The sequence below is a fragment of the Erpetoichthys calabaricus genome, chromosome 18 (genome assembly GCF_900747795.2).
Source record: "Erpetoichthys calabaricus chromosome 18, fErpCal1.3, whole genome shotgun sequence".
Lineage (NCBI taxonomy): Eukaryota > Metazoa > Chordata > Cladistia > Polypteriformes > Polypteridae > Erpetoichthys > Erpetoichthys calabaricus.
Genome location: NC_041411.2, coordinates 82,924,613 through 82,945,299, shown reverse-complemented (window position 1 = coordinate 82,945,299; position 20,687 = coordinate 82,924,613). Strand labels below are relative to the sequence as shown.

The following is a 20,687-nucleotide window of genomic DNA, read 5'->3' as shown; positions in this document are numbered from 1 at the left end:
ACATGTAAAATACAAAAGTAATCAGACTAACAGTACTTATACATGTGCCCACTCTCACTTCACAATCCATCAGAGTCCATTAATGAATGTAACACGCATATCTTTGGCATATATGGGAAAAAAATCACAAAATTAACTCTAAACCCATCCAAAACAGCTTTTTGACACCATGGGGGTCAGGCCCTCAACAGATATTTTAAAAAACACATTTTCATAATTATACGTATAAATTTTCACATAATATCGTAGATGCCACATGGGCTGGACGGGAAGGAAACAAGAAGCAGACCCGGAAGGAAGGACGGACAGCCCATGGAAAAGAAAAGAGATCGCTGGGGAGTTTTAATTCCCCCAAGCACACTAGATGTCAGCAGTACCGGATATCCGTGCCCAGTGGGAAGCCAGCAGAGCATGCTGGGAAATGTAGTCCACAGGGTCACTGGGTGCCATGAGAGGGTGCTACAGGGAGACAAGCTCCCTATTATAATGGACTATAAGTGCTTCCATTGGGCAATGGCCCTGGCACCGGAAGTACTCCCGGGTCTGTAATAAAAGGGACCACACTCCCTTATCCAGGTGAGTCGGAGCTGGGAGGTAGTGGAGCAACGTTTAAGTGGAGGAGGACAGTGCAGTAGGAAGAAAATATTGTGGAGAGAAAACCTGTGTTTTGTGCTTGTGGTGACATATCTGAGAGGATTTGATTCATAAATCAACCTTTACTTGAACCTGGGACTGTGCATGTGTGTTCGTGTTGGGATTTGGGCTGTTGATGCCCTGGTTTCCATCACAATACATATTTACATACTGCTTGTAAAAAATGGAAAAAGTGTATTTTTTTTTTTCCTGGATAGCAATGCTCTCTGATTTTGGGACGCACGACTAAAGAGCACAGGACAAAGCTGCACCATCTAGTGTGTGCAGTGACTGACGCTCTCACGCTCAAGGTATCGCCTTGCCTTTTCTGTTGGGAATTCACACTTCATGTTTACGATGAAGTCTGCAGAAGTGTTGTTACAGGTGGCATAGCTAGTGGGTTGCTTGCTCAATCTCACTGTAGGGAAATAAGCAGGAATTTCATTTAGCTGACAAAAATGCTGCAATTAAATTAGTAACCTTCACTTGTGCGACACTCGCACTGATGTCTCACTTTGGATAAAATATGATATCTAATGTATTATGGATCAAATTCAAGTGAAAATTATTCCACAATGGGCAAAAGTTGACATATTTACGATGTAAAAAGCATAAAAGAAGCAAATCGGTCTTCACCTCTAAAAGCAATCTCCATCTTTCTTCATCAAAAACAGCTTGTTTAAAATGTAAGAGGTAAAACAACTTTGCTTGCTGAATTTTTTCTTCCGTTACAACTGGACCTGCCAAACACATAAAAACAAAGGTTACTAACAGAAGCGATCACTTCAGAGGGCAGCTTGACCATGAATCACTGTATGTGGGGAGAATGGAAAGGCGGCCCTGAGCTGCTTCAATAAATAACAGCAGTCCAGGCATGAAGGTGGCTGTTCCACCGCAAGACGTGGGCCGCAAGGAGAAATTTTTACAATTTACAGCAGCCATCTTCCCTGGTTTCAGAATGAGAGAGTGTCACAAGAAATTTTTTTAGTGATGGGGTCCGTCTCTCACCAGGAGTCTTCCATAATGCTGTCACAACAGGAATGACAACCATATGCTGTAACGACTATTCGTTACTTGAAACTAGGCCATCAGCAGTTTTCTTTGAATATTCTCCTTGGATAAGTGTGTGATAAGAAGAGGTCCGTGGCAATGGACACTTAATGATAATGATCGGGGTGTGGCGTAAATGAGTGGTAGCGAAGCACAGCGTCTTCAGAGCATAGGTGAGGCAATGGCTAAGTATTCACATGCGGAGGTGAGTGGAGGCCAGTTGCCTCATTAGTGCCCTGGGGTTTGTGATTACACCAATAAACACTGACTTACCATGTTAATTCATTTAGTTTCAAGGAGTTTCCACCTCTAGTTAGTGTCCAAACCAGGACACACACACACACCACACCATCCTGCGTTAGCGCCAGTTGGACAGCTACATCAAATAATAATCCTTGCCAATTTCTGCACGTCGTGTTCTTTGTTGTTTTAGTATTGTCTTGATTGTGCTCTTAATCAATGCTCTTCAGCTTCTTTGTTCTCTTTAAAGGTTTATCCTGAGCCTAACATGGCACAACCCAAGAATGAGGATTTTAAAAGGTAAGCCACAGCCACAGCACGGGACCTTATAGGTGTCCAGGTCTCTGATCGGATTTCAGGATAACCCCAAACACTCATTTTAAAAATGTCTCCAGAGTAAAGGCATAAAAGATTTTAAAGAATTAACATTCTCATTATCCTAGCCAATATACTGAAACTCAAATGTTATACAGTTACCTGCTAAATATTTCTTTAGTAGATACTGCAGACCAAAAAACACAACTGCCTTGAAGCGGTCGCCTTCTCTTATGCGGCACTCAAAGTAAGAATACACTTTACTGATGTTGGGAGGGTACTGCTTGTAGTGTGTAATCTAAAAAGAAAAAAGAAAGTCACAATCAGCAGGTAGGGGGTTATGGACACATGAACAATTCAGTTTATTCCAACAAATGAACATGCTTTTGAATGTACTGTAATACATCATTTGTTACCAATTCAAACGTGTAATCACATATTTTTAACTTGTTCTAAAAGGCATGTGGCTATTTCAATTAAATAAAACTACTGACAGTCCTTATTAGTCATAATTACATTTTTTTGGTACTCACCTTTATTTTCATTTTTGAAATTTTGAATTTTTAGCCACCAAAAACAGTTGAAAAAAAAAAAATTGAAATCCATACCGCAAGAAGAATTTCAATCGATACACCAGATCACCGGGTTTATGGCCCACTCATATATAGTAACAGACGATTCATCTTTCATTATTATTGATATCACTTACATTGCACGGATGACAGAGATTTTAAACCACTTTGCAAAGCTAACCCATTCATGAAAAATTACTTTAGTTTAACAATATTATTAGTGACCAAAACAAACCCTAATAAAAAAAATAATAGTAATTCTTTACATTTATAGAGCACTTTACATAGTTGGGGGGGGGGTCACTGTCACTTCAACCACCACCAATGTGCAGCATCCATCTGGGTGGTGCGATGGCAGCCATTTTGCGTCACTAAGACGCTGCCCTTCATAAAATGCCGCAAACCTACACTTTATCACTTCCAACTTTTACCTTCAGAGGACTGACTTTTCAGACTTTATTGTGCTTTTCTATCTCATTCACAGTATTTTCTGCAGCTGTGAGGCTCACAATAATGCTGGAAGACACCCAAGCAACACACGGTACAGGCAGACCGAACCACAGCATGTGAATACAGCATCAGCGAGAAGACACTGTGCCTCTGACATACAGTGGATCCCCTTGCCACCCTCTCTGACCCTGGCATCACTGGGGCTGCCTTCTGGTGGTTTGAATCTTACTATGTGTTCTGGAGAGGGGAGATGTCAAGGGTGCACCAGGCAAGCATGGGAATGCCCCAGAGATCAGTGCTGGTCCTCTCGTCTCTATGCACAGCCTCACTAGGCCCAATCATCCTGTCCAATCGTTTCTCATTTTAGTGCCATGCTGATGATATGAAGCTGTACCAGTTATTCCTGCCAGGGGACCACAGGGGTCTCAGCTAGAATCTTGGCATGTCGAACTCAACCTGGCAAGGACGGACCTTCTTGGGGATGGTAATCGATGACCAGCAGTCCTTCAACGATCATGTTGCAAATGTCTGTGTCTTGCAGATTCACTCTATACAAAATCTGCAAGATCAGACTGTATCTGATGAGGTAATAATAATTTATTTTATTTATAGGCACCTTTCAAGGCACACAAGAACACCATACAGAACACATTAATAATAATAGTCACAATATAAAATTAATAGAATATTACAGTACAATAAAACACAGAATAAATACAATAGTAAAATTGAATCAACTAAAATTTATATCAAACAAAATAAGCCACCTTTAAAAGATGTGTTTTAAAGAGAGATTTAAAGGTAGGAAGAGAGTCAATATTACGAAGATCTTGTGGGAGAGAGGCGAGGAGCCGCTCAACTGAAAGCTCTAAACCCAGTGGAAGTCAAACGAGCAGAAGGTATAATAAGATTGAAAGAGGAAGAAGGATACGGGAAGGAATGGAGATGTGAAGAAGATCAGAAAGATAAGGAGGTCCCCGATTATGGAGGGTCTTGTAAGCAATAAGCAGAATCTTAAAATCAATGCAATATTTAACAGGGAGCCAGTGAAGCTGCTGAAGGACAGGAGTGATGTGTTCAATGGGCAGGGTGCTGCTAATAATATGTGCTGCAGCAATGTGAACCAATTGAAGTGGAAGACCAGAAAGGATACAATTACAATAATCAATAAACAAGATGCAACCAGAGCATGAACAAAAATAGCAATGCTGGGAGCTGAAAGAGATGGGAGTACATGGCTGATGATATGTAGATGGAAATTTTAAGGTACAATCAAGAATAACACGAGCTCTTAACCTGGGAGGAAGAAGCGATTAGAGAATTATCAATAGTCAATCAAATATTATCACATCTGTCCAAATCAGATTTAGTTCCTACCAGAAGAAGCTCTTTTATCACTATTTCATTTAGCAGACAACCATGATTTAACTTCCTGCAGACAGTCAAAGAGTCAAGAAGCTGGCTTCTGGGTTAGCGAACACTGTCACTACTAACCATTAACATAGCGCTGTGCTAACCACTACACAAATACAACAATTTCTTCAACAGAACATTTGCAAACTTCAATAAATTAAGTCAATTATGAGCAAAACTATAAAAAATAATAGATTCAAATAGTACAATTTGAGCAAATATGAAATACTTACGAATACACAAACAGCACAGTTACCATCTATATGTTGCAAAAACAGTAAGAAGTAACCCTATAGAAGTTTGTTTAGGATCGGAACACTTTGAGGCATGTAGTGTGGGTCACGACAGACTTGTACCTGCTCTTTGAGGGATGAACAGACGGATGCTAGGGTGAGTGGAGTCAGCCGCAATCTTTCCTGCTCTCTTTTTCGCTCTGGCAATGAACAGATCTTTTAGTGTTAGGAGACAACAGCCAATGATTTTCTCAGCTGAACAAATTAAAACAATTAAAGGGCAAAACATGAAATAAATATGCAAACAGGTACAAATGTAACATGACTTGCATTATCGCTCACTCAATCAGAGCACAACCTGATTCAGTCTCAGAGCCTGTCTCGTGTGCAATCACACAGCAGTTGACAGTGGTTTAGTTTTATTTTATCTTTTCAGGTTTTTAACTTTTTTTTTTTTTTTAGATTGCTGTAAATGTACTTAAGTGATTAAGTCAATCAGGACACATACGCAAGAAATGAACAGCAGTGGCCCAAGAGACTGCCACTCAAACATTCTGCACCCTTACACCATGGCGTCCTCTCAATGCGCACCCAAACTTTGAAATTCAATAGTAATCAGGCATTCCAAAATAAACATTATTAAAAAACGTGTACAAGAGTTAAACCTGTGATTCGACATAAACTAAACTGAGCTGAGCTTACGTTCATAATATGGCTACGGGAAGAGTACATACGCAACATCATACAGTTACATGAAAATTAGGTGATCAGTCTACTGTCATAAAATTGAAGCACATCAGTGGATGCCATCAGCAGAGCTTGTCTTCTGTTGTACTCTTAGCTGTTTGATTTGAAACATGTCTTTCAGCACATAAACTTAGTAGGGCATAACGTTCAAGGAGTCTCCCAGTTAATAATTACAGTATAAGGAAAAGGTGGTGGTATGCAAATACCCGCCATGATATTTCTTCCCAGGGAGAAAATGTTAATGTTTCTACCCAATGAGAGAAGTCCTTGGCACACCCATGGGATGTTTATTCACTTGAATGTTTACAGTGTGAAACACAACAGAACTAGGTGCAAATTAAAAACAAAGAAACAAAATGTTCCCTCATTTGGAACAAAGCAAACACTTTGAAAGACCACTTGTATTTTGCTTTTGGAGTATACAGTGAATAAAGACATAATGGGTTCAAGGTGGGAGACAGAAATTCTGCAGGTGGTTATTGTCTGTTGTAAATGCCAACCAGGAGTAGGGGGCATTTCGGCCAGGAGGAGTATGAGACCCTTACCTAGACGGGGGGATAAGGAGCGGTGGTCGAAAGCTTCTAAAATTGGATATTTTCACCCTACCATCCACTAGATGGCAGCATCCCAGGTCCATGGTAGCCATGTGGAACCCAGTGGGGCATTATGGGAATAGAGTCAGCCCTGCTGGGTTCCATACGAGTCATCAGAGGGTGCTCCAGGAATTCGAGATTCTCTACTTTTTGGGACTTCTGCCGGACCTAGAGGGCTTCCTTTGAGGTATGCCCTTGCAGCAGAACTACACTCGGATCATACATTAAAGGGAGCCAACCAGCCTCCTCCAAGGCAACACTCGCTTTAGGGAGGTGGATGGACAGAGACAAGACAGAAGGAGAAAGAAAGAAGACGACTATACTGTGTATTTGTGCTTGTGTGACCAAGAAAACTGTCATGAGGTGCTGTATTTCATAATAAATGGCTCTGTTTTGAACCTGTGACTGTATGTGGGTTAGTTGTTTCTGGAGTTTGCTATCTGTCACACTGTATGAAGTCTGTGTGTTCTCCGTGTCTGTATGGGTTTGTCTGTGGATACTCCATGACATGTGTGTATATGTGCGTGTGTGTGTGAATGTACCCTGTGATTAACTACCACCCTGTCCAAGGTCATTCCCTTGCACACCTCCATGCTGCTGTGATAGGCTCCAGCCTCCACAACCCTGCATGGCATAAAATGGGCTTAAGAACGGCATGTTAGTGTCCCAATAGTATTTTTAATTTTCTGGCACCCTCCACCAACTGCACAGATACGCCAAGCCTATTATTATCTTTACAACAAACATCCACATTTTGTTAATTAGTCATGTTAAAAATAGCACAGTAATTTTTTACACTATAGTTAATGTCACTATAATACCCCCTGCTACGCCAGAAATGTCTACTCAACCTCTAAATGTGCAAGCTGAAATGAAAATGCAAAGGTTTCAGGACTAAGATCATTCCTGTTTAGGAAAGATTTAAAATGAAGCTAAGTTGATATAAAATACAATAAAGAAAAGAATGTGTGTAATGGCCTAACACTCCTCCGATATCTTCCACCCATCCACTGCCAAAGCCGCTTAATTTAATGAAGGATCACAAGAAGAGGTTGCCTCATTCTAGCAGCATGGCATCACAGTATTGCCAAGGTCTCATGCCTGGCTCGTGTCTTTTATTTTCTTTATCTATTTCATTGTCCTTTATAGACATTTTTGTGATGTATGCTTTTGATTACGTTGTTCTGTAGATGTATAAAATGGAATATCACATAAGGGGCAAATACTTCTTCAGAGCACTGTTTGTCACTGCCACTGCCTGAGTAGCTAATCACATTGAAATGGCAGATTTGCACTTGAGTCCTCTACGCCAAGATCCAAAGGCACAACACACTTCTTCCTGTTTTTTTGATCAGCCTTGGCTTTTCTGCTGACATGGAGTGCAGTTAAACACCCAGGGGCCTCTCTGTTGCCGAACTCCACTCTACACTGTTGTGTACACCTAACTGCTAAGAACTGTGGGCTTGGTGGAAAGCTGTCAAAATGCCACTCACTTCTGAAAATGCCAATGGCAGTTCCAGCCTTTTCATCAACCTGCTGCTGTAGCTGCCAACTATTTAATATCAAAGTCACGGGGAACATTTTTTCCACTAACCTGCTATAAATCATTACACCACCTTGCATATCCACTTCATACGACACACTCACTCATTGAGATGGCTTTGCTTTCCACAGGCACATTTTCTTTGCTTGCAAATTCCTATCAGCCACAGTAGACTGGTGGTTAGCGCCTCTGCCTCACAGACCCTGTGTAATCTCGGCCTACCGAAAACAGAGGATATCAGGAAGGGGGCAAATTCTTTTTCACAGCATATGAGTACTGCAGTTTGCCACACTTGGATTATTGGGTCCCATGTAGAGTTGGTTCAAGCTCTTTGACTCTGGAGGAACCTGAACTGGAGGAAGCAGGCACCAAAACAGGCAAGTCAATTCAGTGCTGTGAAAAAGTATTTGTCCCCTTCCTGTTATGTTTTGGGTAGGACTTTTTCCCTGACGTTTTGTCTTTATTGATCAATTTTGCAATTATTTAGTATGATTACTTCTATTAATATTGTTCCGTTCATTTGTCATTTTGTCAATACATTTAATGTGTTATCGGTTCTGTTAGGTTTAAAAACATTGAGGTATGTTTCTTTAAATGTCTTTATGCTCACTGTGTTCTGTGGGTAGTTCCCCAGATGCGAGACAGCCTGTCAATCTTGGTTAAGAGGCGACTCCCCACCCTACAAAGGCTGATGGGTAATGCAGTCCCTCTGCGGTACATTGTATGCAATCGTGATGTTGGCTTTTTTGACATTTTTGCTCTATTTAAGGATTTCACCTTTAGTTTAAAAGCATTAGGACTTGGCTACTGTGAAGTGATGTTTCAGGCAACACCTTTTTGTGTTGTTTGGATCTTTCAAGCTTTTTTTCTGTAAAAAAATGTTTTACTTATAAAGATTCTTTGTTTGATATTTCATCCGTTACCGTTGTGCTCCCTGTGGTTGGTTTGGAATTTTGTGAAAATTGTTTATATTTTTGAACTTTTGAACCCAAAGCCAATTTGGTCTGGTGTAGGCCAAAGCCAGCCATTGGAGGAGAAAGTCAGGCTGCCTGGGAGTGAGCCTTATCTGGGCAGGCTAATTAGGAGTCTGGCCTGGTCTGGCTCTGTTTTGGCGGCCTCACACCTTTTCACCATTTTTGTGAGTGTGTGAATCACAACACTTCTGTCTCGCCACTCTGTCACAAAGCCCAAATTGGTGGAGTATTGCAGTGATGGCTATCATTCTGGACATTTCTCACATGTACACGCAATTTCTCTGGAGCTCAGCCAGTGTGACCATCAGGTTCTTGGTTACTTCAATAACCATGGACCTTTTCCTCCAGTTGCTTAGTTTGGCCGGGTGGGCAGTTCCAGGAAGAGTCATTCCAAACTTCTTCCTTTTACAAATTATGGAGGCCACTGTGCTCTTGGGAACCTTCAATTTACTGGAATGTTCCTGTAGCCTTCACGTAACCTGGGCCTCAACACAATCCTATCTCTAAGCTCTGCAGACAAAACCTTCGACCTCAAGGCTTGGTTTTTGTTCAGCTGTGGACATTCTACAGACAGGTGAGTGCCTTTTCTAATCATGTCCAGCCAACTGAATTGACCACAGGTGGACTCCAAACAAGCTGAAGAAACATCTCAATGATCAACAGAATGGCATACACCTTAGCCAAAGTTAAGGGTCTGAAATTTGTGTCAATGTAATATTTCAGTTGTTTTTGATAAACTTGCAAACAAATTCTAAAATCCTGTTTTCACGTTGTCACTCTGGGGTACTGAGTGTTGCTTGAGGAGAGAAAGATGGGTAGAAGGATGGATGTTAAATATGATTTAATTATTGTGTGCAATGAGTTGCTGCAAGTAAGCTGTATTCTTTGAGTTTTGTGGGTAGAACCCCCCAAGAGGTGGGGCCACCATGACATCACTACTGAGGAACCGCCCTCCACCTTTATATTCAGGAGGACGAGATGAATCCTACAAAGCATCATTGGGAGTTGTTGGAGTAGCAGTCATGTAAATGTTGTTTTCTTCTGCTTTTTCTGGTTTATTGATTTTTTGCTTCTAGTTCTAGATAGCAACTGGGACTTTTTTTTTTTGCGAGAATTTAAAGACCTTTTTTTTGGTTTTGTCCTTTAAGCCTGAAGGTTTGTGGTTATCCTTTCCCTTGAAGGGCATTTTTTATTTAGGACATTTTAAATCATTTTTGCCATATTTTGAGTCTGAGCAGGCCTGAAAGCCAGCTTCTGTAGTTTGGGATCTGGTTGCCTGAGGCGAGGCCCGTTTCTGAAGGGAAATTAATTTATTTTGAGGCCCTTTTTGCTAGTTTTGTGTTGCTGATTCATAATAGAATGGAACATGCATATTCTCATCATCTGCACAGGGTTTTCAAATCAAATCCCTAAAGAAATGCACGTTAGGTTAGTTAATGACTCCAAACTGGCCTAGTGTGTGACCAACTGCGCCCTGTGGTGGACTGGCACCCTGTCCTGGTTGGGCTCCAGCCTTGTGACCAATGCTGCTGGAATAGGCTATGGCTGCCCACCACACTGAAATGAATTACCCGGATTGGCAATATCATGTTAATTTCAAACTTGTGTTCTAATTGTAATTCTCACAAAGTGTCTCCCCCCACCAACTGTGCTGACACGACAGGCTATCATTATCCTTACAACGAACATATACATTTTGTTAATTATTCAGGTTAAAAATAGCATAGTACATGTATTTCTCTCCCAGTCCTCCAGTTTTCCTTCTGCTTTCTCAAAAAACTGTCTGTTAGGTTAACTGGCAACTCTAAATTGCCCTTGTAAGAGTGAGGGTGCCAGTGTGTGTGTGTGTGTTTGTATGTGTGTGTGTCCAACACCCTGTAAAGCTGCTTAGTGCCCAATGCCTCAAGGTTATGCATTAGTGATTCTGATCTGATAACCAAAAAACATGTGCACTGCACTGCTATGCTGCACAACTGGAAAACAATTTTGTGACTTTTCAAATATATAAAAGTCTATGAAAAAAATCTCACGTTACTCGCGTCACATAATCCAAATGCTTTTAAATAGAAGACCCAGCTCTCCTCCTCATTCACTGGTCCCGAGTCCTGTCTTCAATTCAAAAGCACAAACCTTTGTGAAGGAGCTTCCCATTTGTGGACTACTTTCATTTTCCACAGTTTATTTAAAAATACATTTTAAGAAAATATACATGAGTCATATATGTTTTTAACATCTGAATGAACGAGTTTATGTGTGGATTATGTGACAAAAATTAACAGGAGATTTTTTTTAAAGGCATTTGCTGTTGTCCAGTGTTGTCTCACTGTGAAAACATGACATTGAAAATTTTTCATAATTGACACTACAAAGTACACGGGGTCCTTCAGCAATACACCTGTATAGGACCTCACTGGGACTGGCAGTAAGAAGTTTTCTTTCTTTTTTAATTTTCTACCTTTGTAGTCATTCTGGTATGTGTTCAGACCACAGACAGACAGCTACACACACACACACACACACACACACACACACACACACACACACACACACACACACACACACTATCTATCTATCTCTCTATTTATTTAAAGAGCTTCTGTAAAAAGCTAAATTACCTTCTGGGGACAAGTGAAGTTCTCTCTCTCTCTCTTTTTTTATTTCCTGCCCTTTAAGACTCATCCAAATGCCATTTTAAATGTGTCATCAATAGCTTCTCCATACACACCTTCGATTTCTGTTGAACCCTCCCTGTAAACGTAAAGGGTTGGACTTATTTATTGGTTACCTAACAGTCAACCTTCTGTGTTCCAAATGTATGATACAAGCCACACTGAGAGAAAAAGACCTGGGCAAATTAAACCAAAACTCGAAGAGGCTTTGGGGCTCACGTGCCTCCATTTCACAACCGTGTGATATGCCGCAAATCCCTTTGTGCTTTGTGGCTGCATTAGAAAATGTAAAGCTGATTTATTTTGTAAATGTGCTCTTGAAAACAAAAGTCCACTTGGTAGTTGCTGCACATTACCAATGCAGATAAACAACGAACTTTTAGAAGTTGTTCAGCGTTATCTAAACTTTGATACATTGGACTCTGTGACCTTGTAGCTACTATGCACACACACGGCATATCAGCTGAAGTAACATAATTTAACATCACATTCTCAAACCTACTTAATCCAATTCAACATCAGCAGTGGGCACAAGGTCTGAACCAGCCCTGGACTTGGCACTCGCCCAGAGTCAATTCAGAATCTTCAATGACCCTGGCTTCTCATGACCCTGAAATGGATTTGAAGTGACTTGAGAATGGATGGATGGACAGATCATTTGAATTATACCGACTAAAATCATTATATGAATTCATTTAAACTATGCTAAGTAAGTGTCACTAGGCGCCCAAGATAGCTCTGGCTTCTTATGTCCCAACGAATAGTGTGGAGGAGGCTGGCTTTACCCATTTTGCTGTTCGGTCAGCAAAATGGCAGATAAACCTTTTGAGCAAAAACTGGGAGATGCACCAAATAACAAAAACAAAACAATAAAGTATGAGAGCAAAATGAAACCAAAGCCCAATACGAGAGACAATAATCATGTCTGAGAGAATAAGAGGGTCAAAATTCAAAAGTACACGGGAGAAAAGAGCAGAAAGATAAACTTTCAATTTTTTACAGATTTGGTATCCACAGAGCAGATAACGATTTGAACTCACCGCTGTCCTTTTATCCCACCACGTTGACTACTACTGGGTCCTGACCTTAGAGGTCACGCGCCTAGCAAGCGGAAGTGGAGCCTACAACGGAAATAAACAGTGGTGGCATTTGAGGACCCAAAAATTATACCAAATCATGACATTTGCTTTGCCACATAATTCTTTTGCTTAAAAAGCACCTACCAGCCTCCTTAACTTCAGCTCCAGTGTCAGCTCTCCTGTTTGGAGTGCATTTTTGAGTCTCATCTGATCAGACTGACCAATCACAGGCAAATGACATCCAGAGATGTTTCCATGATTCACCATTTTAAACACCCAGTCAGTGAACAAAGAGCTGCAACTCAACCACCAGCAACCTTCATGCTCAAAACTTTACACCAATTGTCAACCAAAAGGACGGGCTTGTGTGTACCAAAGAAACCAATGGCAAAATGTCCACTACTTCCTTTATAACCCATTGCCTGCAACAGTTTGTAAGTCACATTTAGATAAAAGAAATCCATGCAACACAACACAGGACAGGACAGGCTCCAGAAACTTGAGAACTAGCTGGCTGAAAAACCAGAAGTCTAACTAGAACATTTTAAAACAAACTGATTACGTGTCCTGGGTAATTCTTTAGATATATAGAATTCACAAGCTGTGTGCCATTTTCAACAGGAAACAGAAAGATCAAACTAAGCAGGTGTAGATTTAGGTTTTGTGCTCTTTGTTACTGTCCTTTCTCTTTATATACTTTTTTTGCATATTTAGATAGATAGATAGATGTGAAAGGCACTATATGATAGATAGATAGATAGATAGATAGATAGATAGATAGATAGATAGATAGATAGATAGATAGATAGATAGATAGATAGAACTTTATAAATAAATTGTATTACTTGTTTTATTGCAGCAAGCGTGTTTGGGTTATTTGGTGAAAAACAGTCTATCACCACACCCAAACCACAGACAGGGAAAATGAAAGTTACTTTATGCTAGATTTCATATTTCCATAGGTTTTCCATATGTAACTCTTTCAGGGCGGATGTTGACTTTTGTCAAGAGGAGTGGTAGATGGTAGTAAGCCATTATAAATGGTGACAAAACCCGCCGTTATGTTTAAGTTGGACTCTCTTTGCCCAAAAAGTTTTCTTCGCTGGTTTGACTATGATTTCTTGCGCTCACGTGAGTAGCAAGGAACAAACAATGAGAGATCTGGCAAGAGATCAAAGTGGATGCATAAAGCAAAATACTCCATGGACGATGTTTTGCATATTCTCGCTGAATCGGACTCTGACTTGTTGGACTCAAAATGATTGAAAATAAGTGTGAGATAACAGCATCAGCTGAACGGTCCCCAGCTGACTGTGGTCCTGAGCTGGTTTGTGTACGGCAACATTCGCCTGGGAGGACTGCCACTTATAACAACAATAGGTACCAACCAGATTGAGATGCACTATGACCGCGACCAGTGCTGTTGTCCCCGCCACATAAAGTTAGCCTGGTAGGCAACCTGCTGCATGTTCTGTCAAAATGGCGGCCACAGCACACAACAGATTTTTCATGTTGATTTTTGTGTGAAACCGTTGCTTTGGGTGCTTTTCAGAAAACTGTGTTTTTTGGAAAAGATATTCAGACCTCAAAGAGTTAACCAATGGGTTCCAACCCAGTATGACCTGAAACCGGATAAAGCATATGGCATATAATGCATCCTATATGTGTATATCACTCTGTTATGGTGTTTCTTGTAACCAAGATTCTGATTTTGAGGTTTGTTTTTCCATTTGATTGGATTTAAAGTTATTTTGTTCCTGCCTTGTTTCCGTTTGTTTACACAGCGTCTTTTGGAAGTGACCGCAATCATCAAGCTGATGATGTCACAGATATGATGCTGGAAGCTTCATTATGAGTTATCCATCAGTGGATAAACGAGATCTTTAATTCACCGTATGTAGGCTGCAGCAACAGGTGTGCTGGTTTTCCTTTTCATTCTTGTTTTGCCCTTTTGATTCCCGGTTATTTAAACTTCTCAGTTGTGACTCACTTATCTCCTCTTCTTTATCCATTCCTCTTATATATATGTGTCTCATAACAAATCAGGCTTGAGAATGACTTGATATTGTGGCACCCGGCTGGGGTTGTTGCCCGGCTGGGATGCCCAAGGACCGGAGGAGGGCTCATGCCTCCTCCAGAACACGAGGGGGCGTCCGCCCTGGTTGCTTTGGGGGTCACGGGTACAGAGCTTGGAAGCTCTACCCTGTAGGGGCCCGTGGTCACTGCCAGGGGGCACCCCAATGCCTTGGGAGTGTTGGACCTCAGTACAGTAATCCCTCGCTATATCGCGCTTCGCCTTCGCTCCATCGCGGATTTTATATGGAAGCATATTTAAATATATATCGCGGATTTTTTGCTGGTTCGCGGATTTCTGCGGACAATGGGTCTTTTAATTTCTGGTACATGCTTCCTCAGTTGGTTTGCCCAGTTGATTTCATACAAGGGACGCCATTGGCAGATGGCTGAGAAGCTACCCAACTTACTTTTCTCTCACTCTTGCGCTGACTTTCTCTGATCCTGACGTAGGGGGATTGAGCAGGGGGGCTGTTCGCACACCTAGACGATAAGGACGCTCGTCTAAAAATGCTGAAAGATTATCTTCACGTTCCTACCTTCTGTGCAGCTGCTTCCTGAAGCGACATGCTGCACGGTGCTTCGCATACTTAAAAGCTCGAAGGGCACGTATTGATTTTTGCTTGCTTGTTTTTCTCTGTCTCTCTCTCTCTTTCTGTGCTCTTGACGGAGGGGGTGTGAGTTGCCGCCTTCAACAGCTTTGTGCCGCGGTGCTTCGCATACTTAAAAGCCAAACAGCCCTATTGATTTGTTTGCTTTTATCTCTCTCTGACAGTCACTGCTCCTGACGCGCACTCCTTTGAAGAGGAAGATATGTTTGCATTCTTTTAATTGTGAGACAGAACTGTCATCTCTGTCTTGTCATGGAGCAGAGTTTAAACTTTTGAAAAAGAGACAAATGTTTGTTTGCAGTATTTGAATAACGTTCCTGTCTCTCTACAACCTCCTGTGTTTCTGCGCAAATCTGTGACCCAAGCATGACAATATAAAAATAACCATATAAACATATGGTTTTTACTTCGCGGATTTTCTTATTTCACGGGTGGCTCTGGAACGCAACCCCTGCGATGGAGGAGGGATTACTGTACTTCCGCCACACCAGGAAGTGCGGGGGGGAAGAGAATTGGAGACACCCAGTGGACTTCTGGTTTCACCGCTGGAGCTTCCGCCACACAGGGGTGTGGCTACGAGCCCTCAGGATGCAGCTGGAGCCCTTCCGGGGTGAATAAAAGGGGCCGCCTCCCTCCAGTCAGGGGCAAGAGTCGGGTGGAAGAAGGACGAAGCTTGGTAGAGAGGAGTGAAGGCGGACCACAGACAGAGAAGGCATTGTGCGTGTCGCCAAGGACTTGATTGATGCTGCGGCACTGGGTCTGTGCACTGTAAATATGATTAATAAACGTGTGTTGGGTGAAACCATCGTGTCTACCTGTCTTTGTCCGGGCTGTTCCCCACAATATGTATTGATAACTTGAATCATGTTTACTGAATCATGTTCACTGGTTACACTAAACTGACTGTTGGTAACTGGTGTCCTTTTCAGGACAGGTTTCTGCATTGTACCTGATGGTATTAGGATGTGCTCAAGCCCCCAATGACCCAGCTTAAGTAAGTTATTATTATGTATTTTGTTCATGTATTGTATGTGGATTTGTATAGACTATAAACTGGCTGTTGGGAACTGGCATCCCATTCAGGACTGGTTTCTGCCTTGTGCCTGATGCCGTCAGGTTGGCCCTACAGCCATCAGCAACCCAAAACCAGTTTAAGCAGATGTGAGAGAATCCTACAATATGTATTTATTTCTGTACTGCTGTAGCAAAAAGGCAGAGGTGAGATAAAGAAAGTGTCCAGTAAATGATGTCAGACTGAGGGGCTAACAGTTAATTTACATCTCAGCATTGGCAAACTAACTTGCTTGTTGAACTCCAAACATTCCTTGTTACAAAAAAAAAAAAAAAAAAAGCTGGCAAGGAAGGAACAGGACATCAGTCACAAGTCAAAATGTCAAGGAAAACAGCTGTAATCAGCAAGGCAAAAAGAGAATTGCCAAAGCCAAAACACTACCCAAAATTCAAAGTCAAAAAGGATAGCTAAACTTTTTTAAAGTACCAAAAATCAAAAGGACAGACAAGCACACAAAAACTCTCTAGGAATCAATCATGGATGAAGCAGACTCCATCACGCTAGTTTATAAAGAGTCACGTCAATGACATCACATGACATAATACAACTTCCAGGAATGCATCTTCAAAACGATATGTCAACAAACTGACAAAGCTTTAACAGACATGGAAGATAAACGTTTAAAAAGGAAAAAGGTCAACACTGGGAGATAAAACAACAAAAAGCACAAGTGTCAAAGCCAAAAACGACAGACAAAAAGCCAAGGTCAAAAAGTTCAAGAACAAAAGTCAAAAACCAGTAGCATGTTTAAACTGGGGCGGCACGGTGGCGCAGTGGTAGCGCTTGCTGCCTCGCAGTTAGGAGACCCAGGTTCGCTTCCCGGGTCCTCCCTGCGTGGAGTTTGCATGTTCTCCCCGTCTCTGTGTGGGTTTCCTCCGGGCGCTCCGGTTTCCTCCCACAGTCCAAAGACATGCAGGTTAGGTGGATTGGCGATTCTAAATTGGCCCTTGTGTGTGCTTGATGTGTGGGTGTGTTTGTGTGTGTTCTGCGGTGGGTTGGCACCCTGCCCAGGATTGCTTTCTGCCTTGTGCCCTGTGTTGGCTGGGATTGGCTTCAGCAGACCCCCGTGACCCTGTGTTCGGATTCAGCGGGTTGGAAAATGGATGGATGTTTAAACTGGCATATTTTTAGCAAAAGTGTTTTGTTATCCGCAGCTTGGATGAGTAAATGAATACCAGGGTAACCTTTCAACCCATCACGTTGTTACTCAAAGGTCAATGCCCTCGGAAGGAACATCTCTAACAATGTGGAATGCTGCCCTGAGAACGGCTCCGGCAGAATAAATGGAAAAAAATCAAACAGGCCTTGAGGCCCACATGCCTCCATTTCACAACAATGTGACATACCATAAATCATAGTAGTAATCGTAATAATAACACGTAACAGCGAAAGTCGTACAAATTACAAAATAAACATCTGAAACCAAATCTGCATCCCTTACCATCCCCTAAACCAAGTGTCAGATCTCTGGATGTTGAAGAAAATCATATAAAAAATACAAACAGAATCCAAATTATAACCAAAAAAGAACTGCAGTAAAATGAAAATGTTACAATAATAAACCAGATTTAATTTCTGATGTACAATATGAACAAAAACTACATATCCAGAAATGATTGATGGACTTCAAAACTCAGAAAAATGTAAAAAGGGAATCCGAAAAAAAAAAATGTATTACTCCCATAATAACTTTTAATAATGTCTCAACAATAATAACTATATTGATCAGATTTACTGAATCTTGTTCACTGGTGACTCTAAACTGACTGGTGTCCCTCTCACAGCTGGTGTCTGCCTTAATCCTAATGCTGCCAGGACAGACTCCGAACAACCACAACCCTAAACCAGATTAATCAGGTTCTCACAGGTGGCGCAGTGGTAGTGCTGCTGCTTTGCAGTAAGGAGACTGTGGAAGATTGTGGGTTCGCTTCCCGGTTCCTCCCTGTGAGGATAGCGCTTTGAGTACTGAAAAAAGCGCTATATAAATGTAATGAATTATTATTATTAAGAATGCCATTAGGTGAAAAAATGTCCGAATGATCCAGCTTGGTACCCACACAATAGGATTACCTAAAAGAATTCTTTAATTCATACATTAATAAATAGCGTCTTCATTGACACCTCACCAGGAACCTGTGGGAAACGTACATCATGTATCCATCACACGTCCAGAGCACCTCCCTGCTTTATATTGCACACTCCAATGTGCTGTGCTATGAAGGACATGCAATTCCCATGAAGCCATTCATTTTAAAAAGATGCAACCGAACAACTGCAGCTCCAAGGTAAAGGAAGGGTTAACATCCCACAGAAAGCATCATTTGACCTGTGGCTACAGGTGGAAAAGTGACAGTAAGTGCTTCTAACAAAATTATCTGAGATAAAAAAAGAAAGAAAGAAAATAAAAAGATTAAGAAAATTAATAAATAAAAGTGAAAGAAGTAGACAAACACTAGTTTGAAAAGTACAAACTGATCTGTCTGCCTCTCCATTCAATGATCTGTTGGTCTTGGTCTGGATGAAATGCCGGTCCAAATACTCACTCATAAAACAGCAATTCCACCTCATCTGTCAGCTTAACCCTAATCCAAACAAAAACTCACACAAACATGACAAAAAAAGAATCTGCAAGCACTCCTCATAAGGTGTCTTGGCCAGGGTTTGAACCCACTTCAAGTGGAGCTCCAAGATGGCAGTCCTAACCACTGCACCTTTGTGTCACCCTCCTTCTGTTTTGTCCACACATTAGGAACTTTTTAAAAGCCCAAATAACAAACTTCATATGCAAAGAACATTTCCAGAATGAAATGGCTGTTTGTCAAGCAATACTTTTACAAGAAACCACACAGCCTTGGAAAGTGCCATTTTAGAACCAGCATTTTTAAGAGTGCATGATAAACAATGTATTAAATGCACATTTATATTATAAAAGAAAACACAAATAAGGTCACGTGATGTACCCCTAAGCCCACACTTTTCTGCTTGTTCAGTGATTTGACTATGAAGACATTCATTTTTACTTTACATCTATTTAAAGCTCAGACCATAACAAAGTTTCTGTTGCTTGCTCCAACAACCATCTTGCACAATGGTTCCATTACAGGTGCTCTGTCCTGCTTCAAACTAAGTGGTCCCAACCCCCATCCCATTTAGTGCTGGCGTCAAGTCTTGCACCCACTGGTGCTGTGGTAAGTCTCAACATCTGGAAAAAGTAGACTTGATATGTGACAGAATAGATATGTAGTGCTCTAAAAAAACATCCTCTGTCAGGGCATGGACACATATAAGTAGACTGTAAACCGCTCTTCAAAACGAAATATGCCCAGTGTGAGAAAAAATGCAGGAATCCAGTCCAAAGCAGGTCAATGCCCTGCTGCCAGGTAGGACCCCCAGCAAAGTTTCAGTTAATGGATAGACGGGGCCTTTGTACCCCACGGGTTAACCGCTAGAGGTTCCAGAATTGTCTAAACTGTTCTAGGACCATTTAGAGTTTAACACGTTATTTTAAGACGAAATACTCGTTTATTCTTTATTTAATTTAGCTCATTTCACGCTGCCTATGGTAATACAAAAATGAGTTGTAAGCCGACAGTTTCAACGACGTTTTCCTACAGTGACAGCATACAATATGACAGGACACTTGCTTGGAGTGTTTCACCCAGTCCAGGCGTACCTCGTGAGGTGGCCGCGCCGTAAAGTTTCGGTTCTCGACGAGCTCACCACCTTAGCGAGTGCCCCCTGAACAGAATGAACAGAGCTGACCTCAAAAGCGAAAGGATCGCTTGGCAAAGTTCTGAATCAAGCGGGTGATGAATAAAGCATCTGACGGCAAGGACGTTACCTTATATGAGTCCGTCGCCAGTAAAATGTTAAAATCCTTCGCCGCCATCCTTGTCGTTTCGGCTCGATAGTTTTTATTTCTTTTCCCCCTGTTTCGCTATTCCAATGCTGCGTGACTGACAAGAGTAGTGGCTCTAGTAAAGTGACATCACACTTGACGTTGAGAGACCGCGAGACAGGCAGCGTCCATACGCCTCCTTGGCACTCCGCCCACCAGCTCATCCAATCGCGTAAGACTAGCCTGGTAGTTTTCACCAATACGAAAGAAGTAAGGAGGTGGGCGCGCCGGCGCCGAGTGAATAACTACGCAAACGCAACAAAAGCGATACGAAAGTGGGCGTTTCCACGTCTGCAGTGGAGTCGTCCGCTTTCGTTTTCTCGAATGTGAGGCGATTGAAAGAAATACGAAACCACAGTCGAAAGTGGCTCACGAAAAACTTCAGGACGGTGTCCTTCGAAATCAGGTTAGTTTGGTTTGGAAAAATCTGAAAATGATAATAATAATTATTCGTTTATATTATTATTGCTGCCAAAACATACAAAGTATACTGTATAACTTCTCAAGAAACACCCCTTTATA

The 20,687-nt window shown here is 41.6% G+C and overlaps 1 protein-coding gene across 1 annotated transcript in view; it reads right to left on the bottom strand.

The window, feature by feature from the left end:
* nampt2 (nicotinamide phosphoribosyltransferase 2) overlaps positions 1–20,274 on the bottom strand; it is a 53,379-nt gene extending 33,105 nt beyond the window's left edge. The window contains exons 1-3 of the mRNA XM_028824099.2: positions 20,109–20,274; positions 2,401–2,536; positions 1,270–1,373 (exon numbers count right to left, since the gene is read on the bottom strand). Coding sequence (XP_028679932.1) covers positions 1,270–1,373; positions 2,401–2,536; positions 20,109–20,156 — 288 coding nt within the window. The 5' untranslated portion in view covers positions 20,157–20,274. The remainder of the gene's footprint in view (positions 1–1,269; positions 1,374–2,400; positions 2,537–20,108) is intronic.
* Between the last annotated feature and the right edge of the window lie 413 nt (positions 20,275–20,687).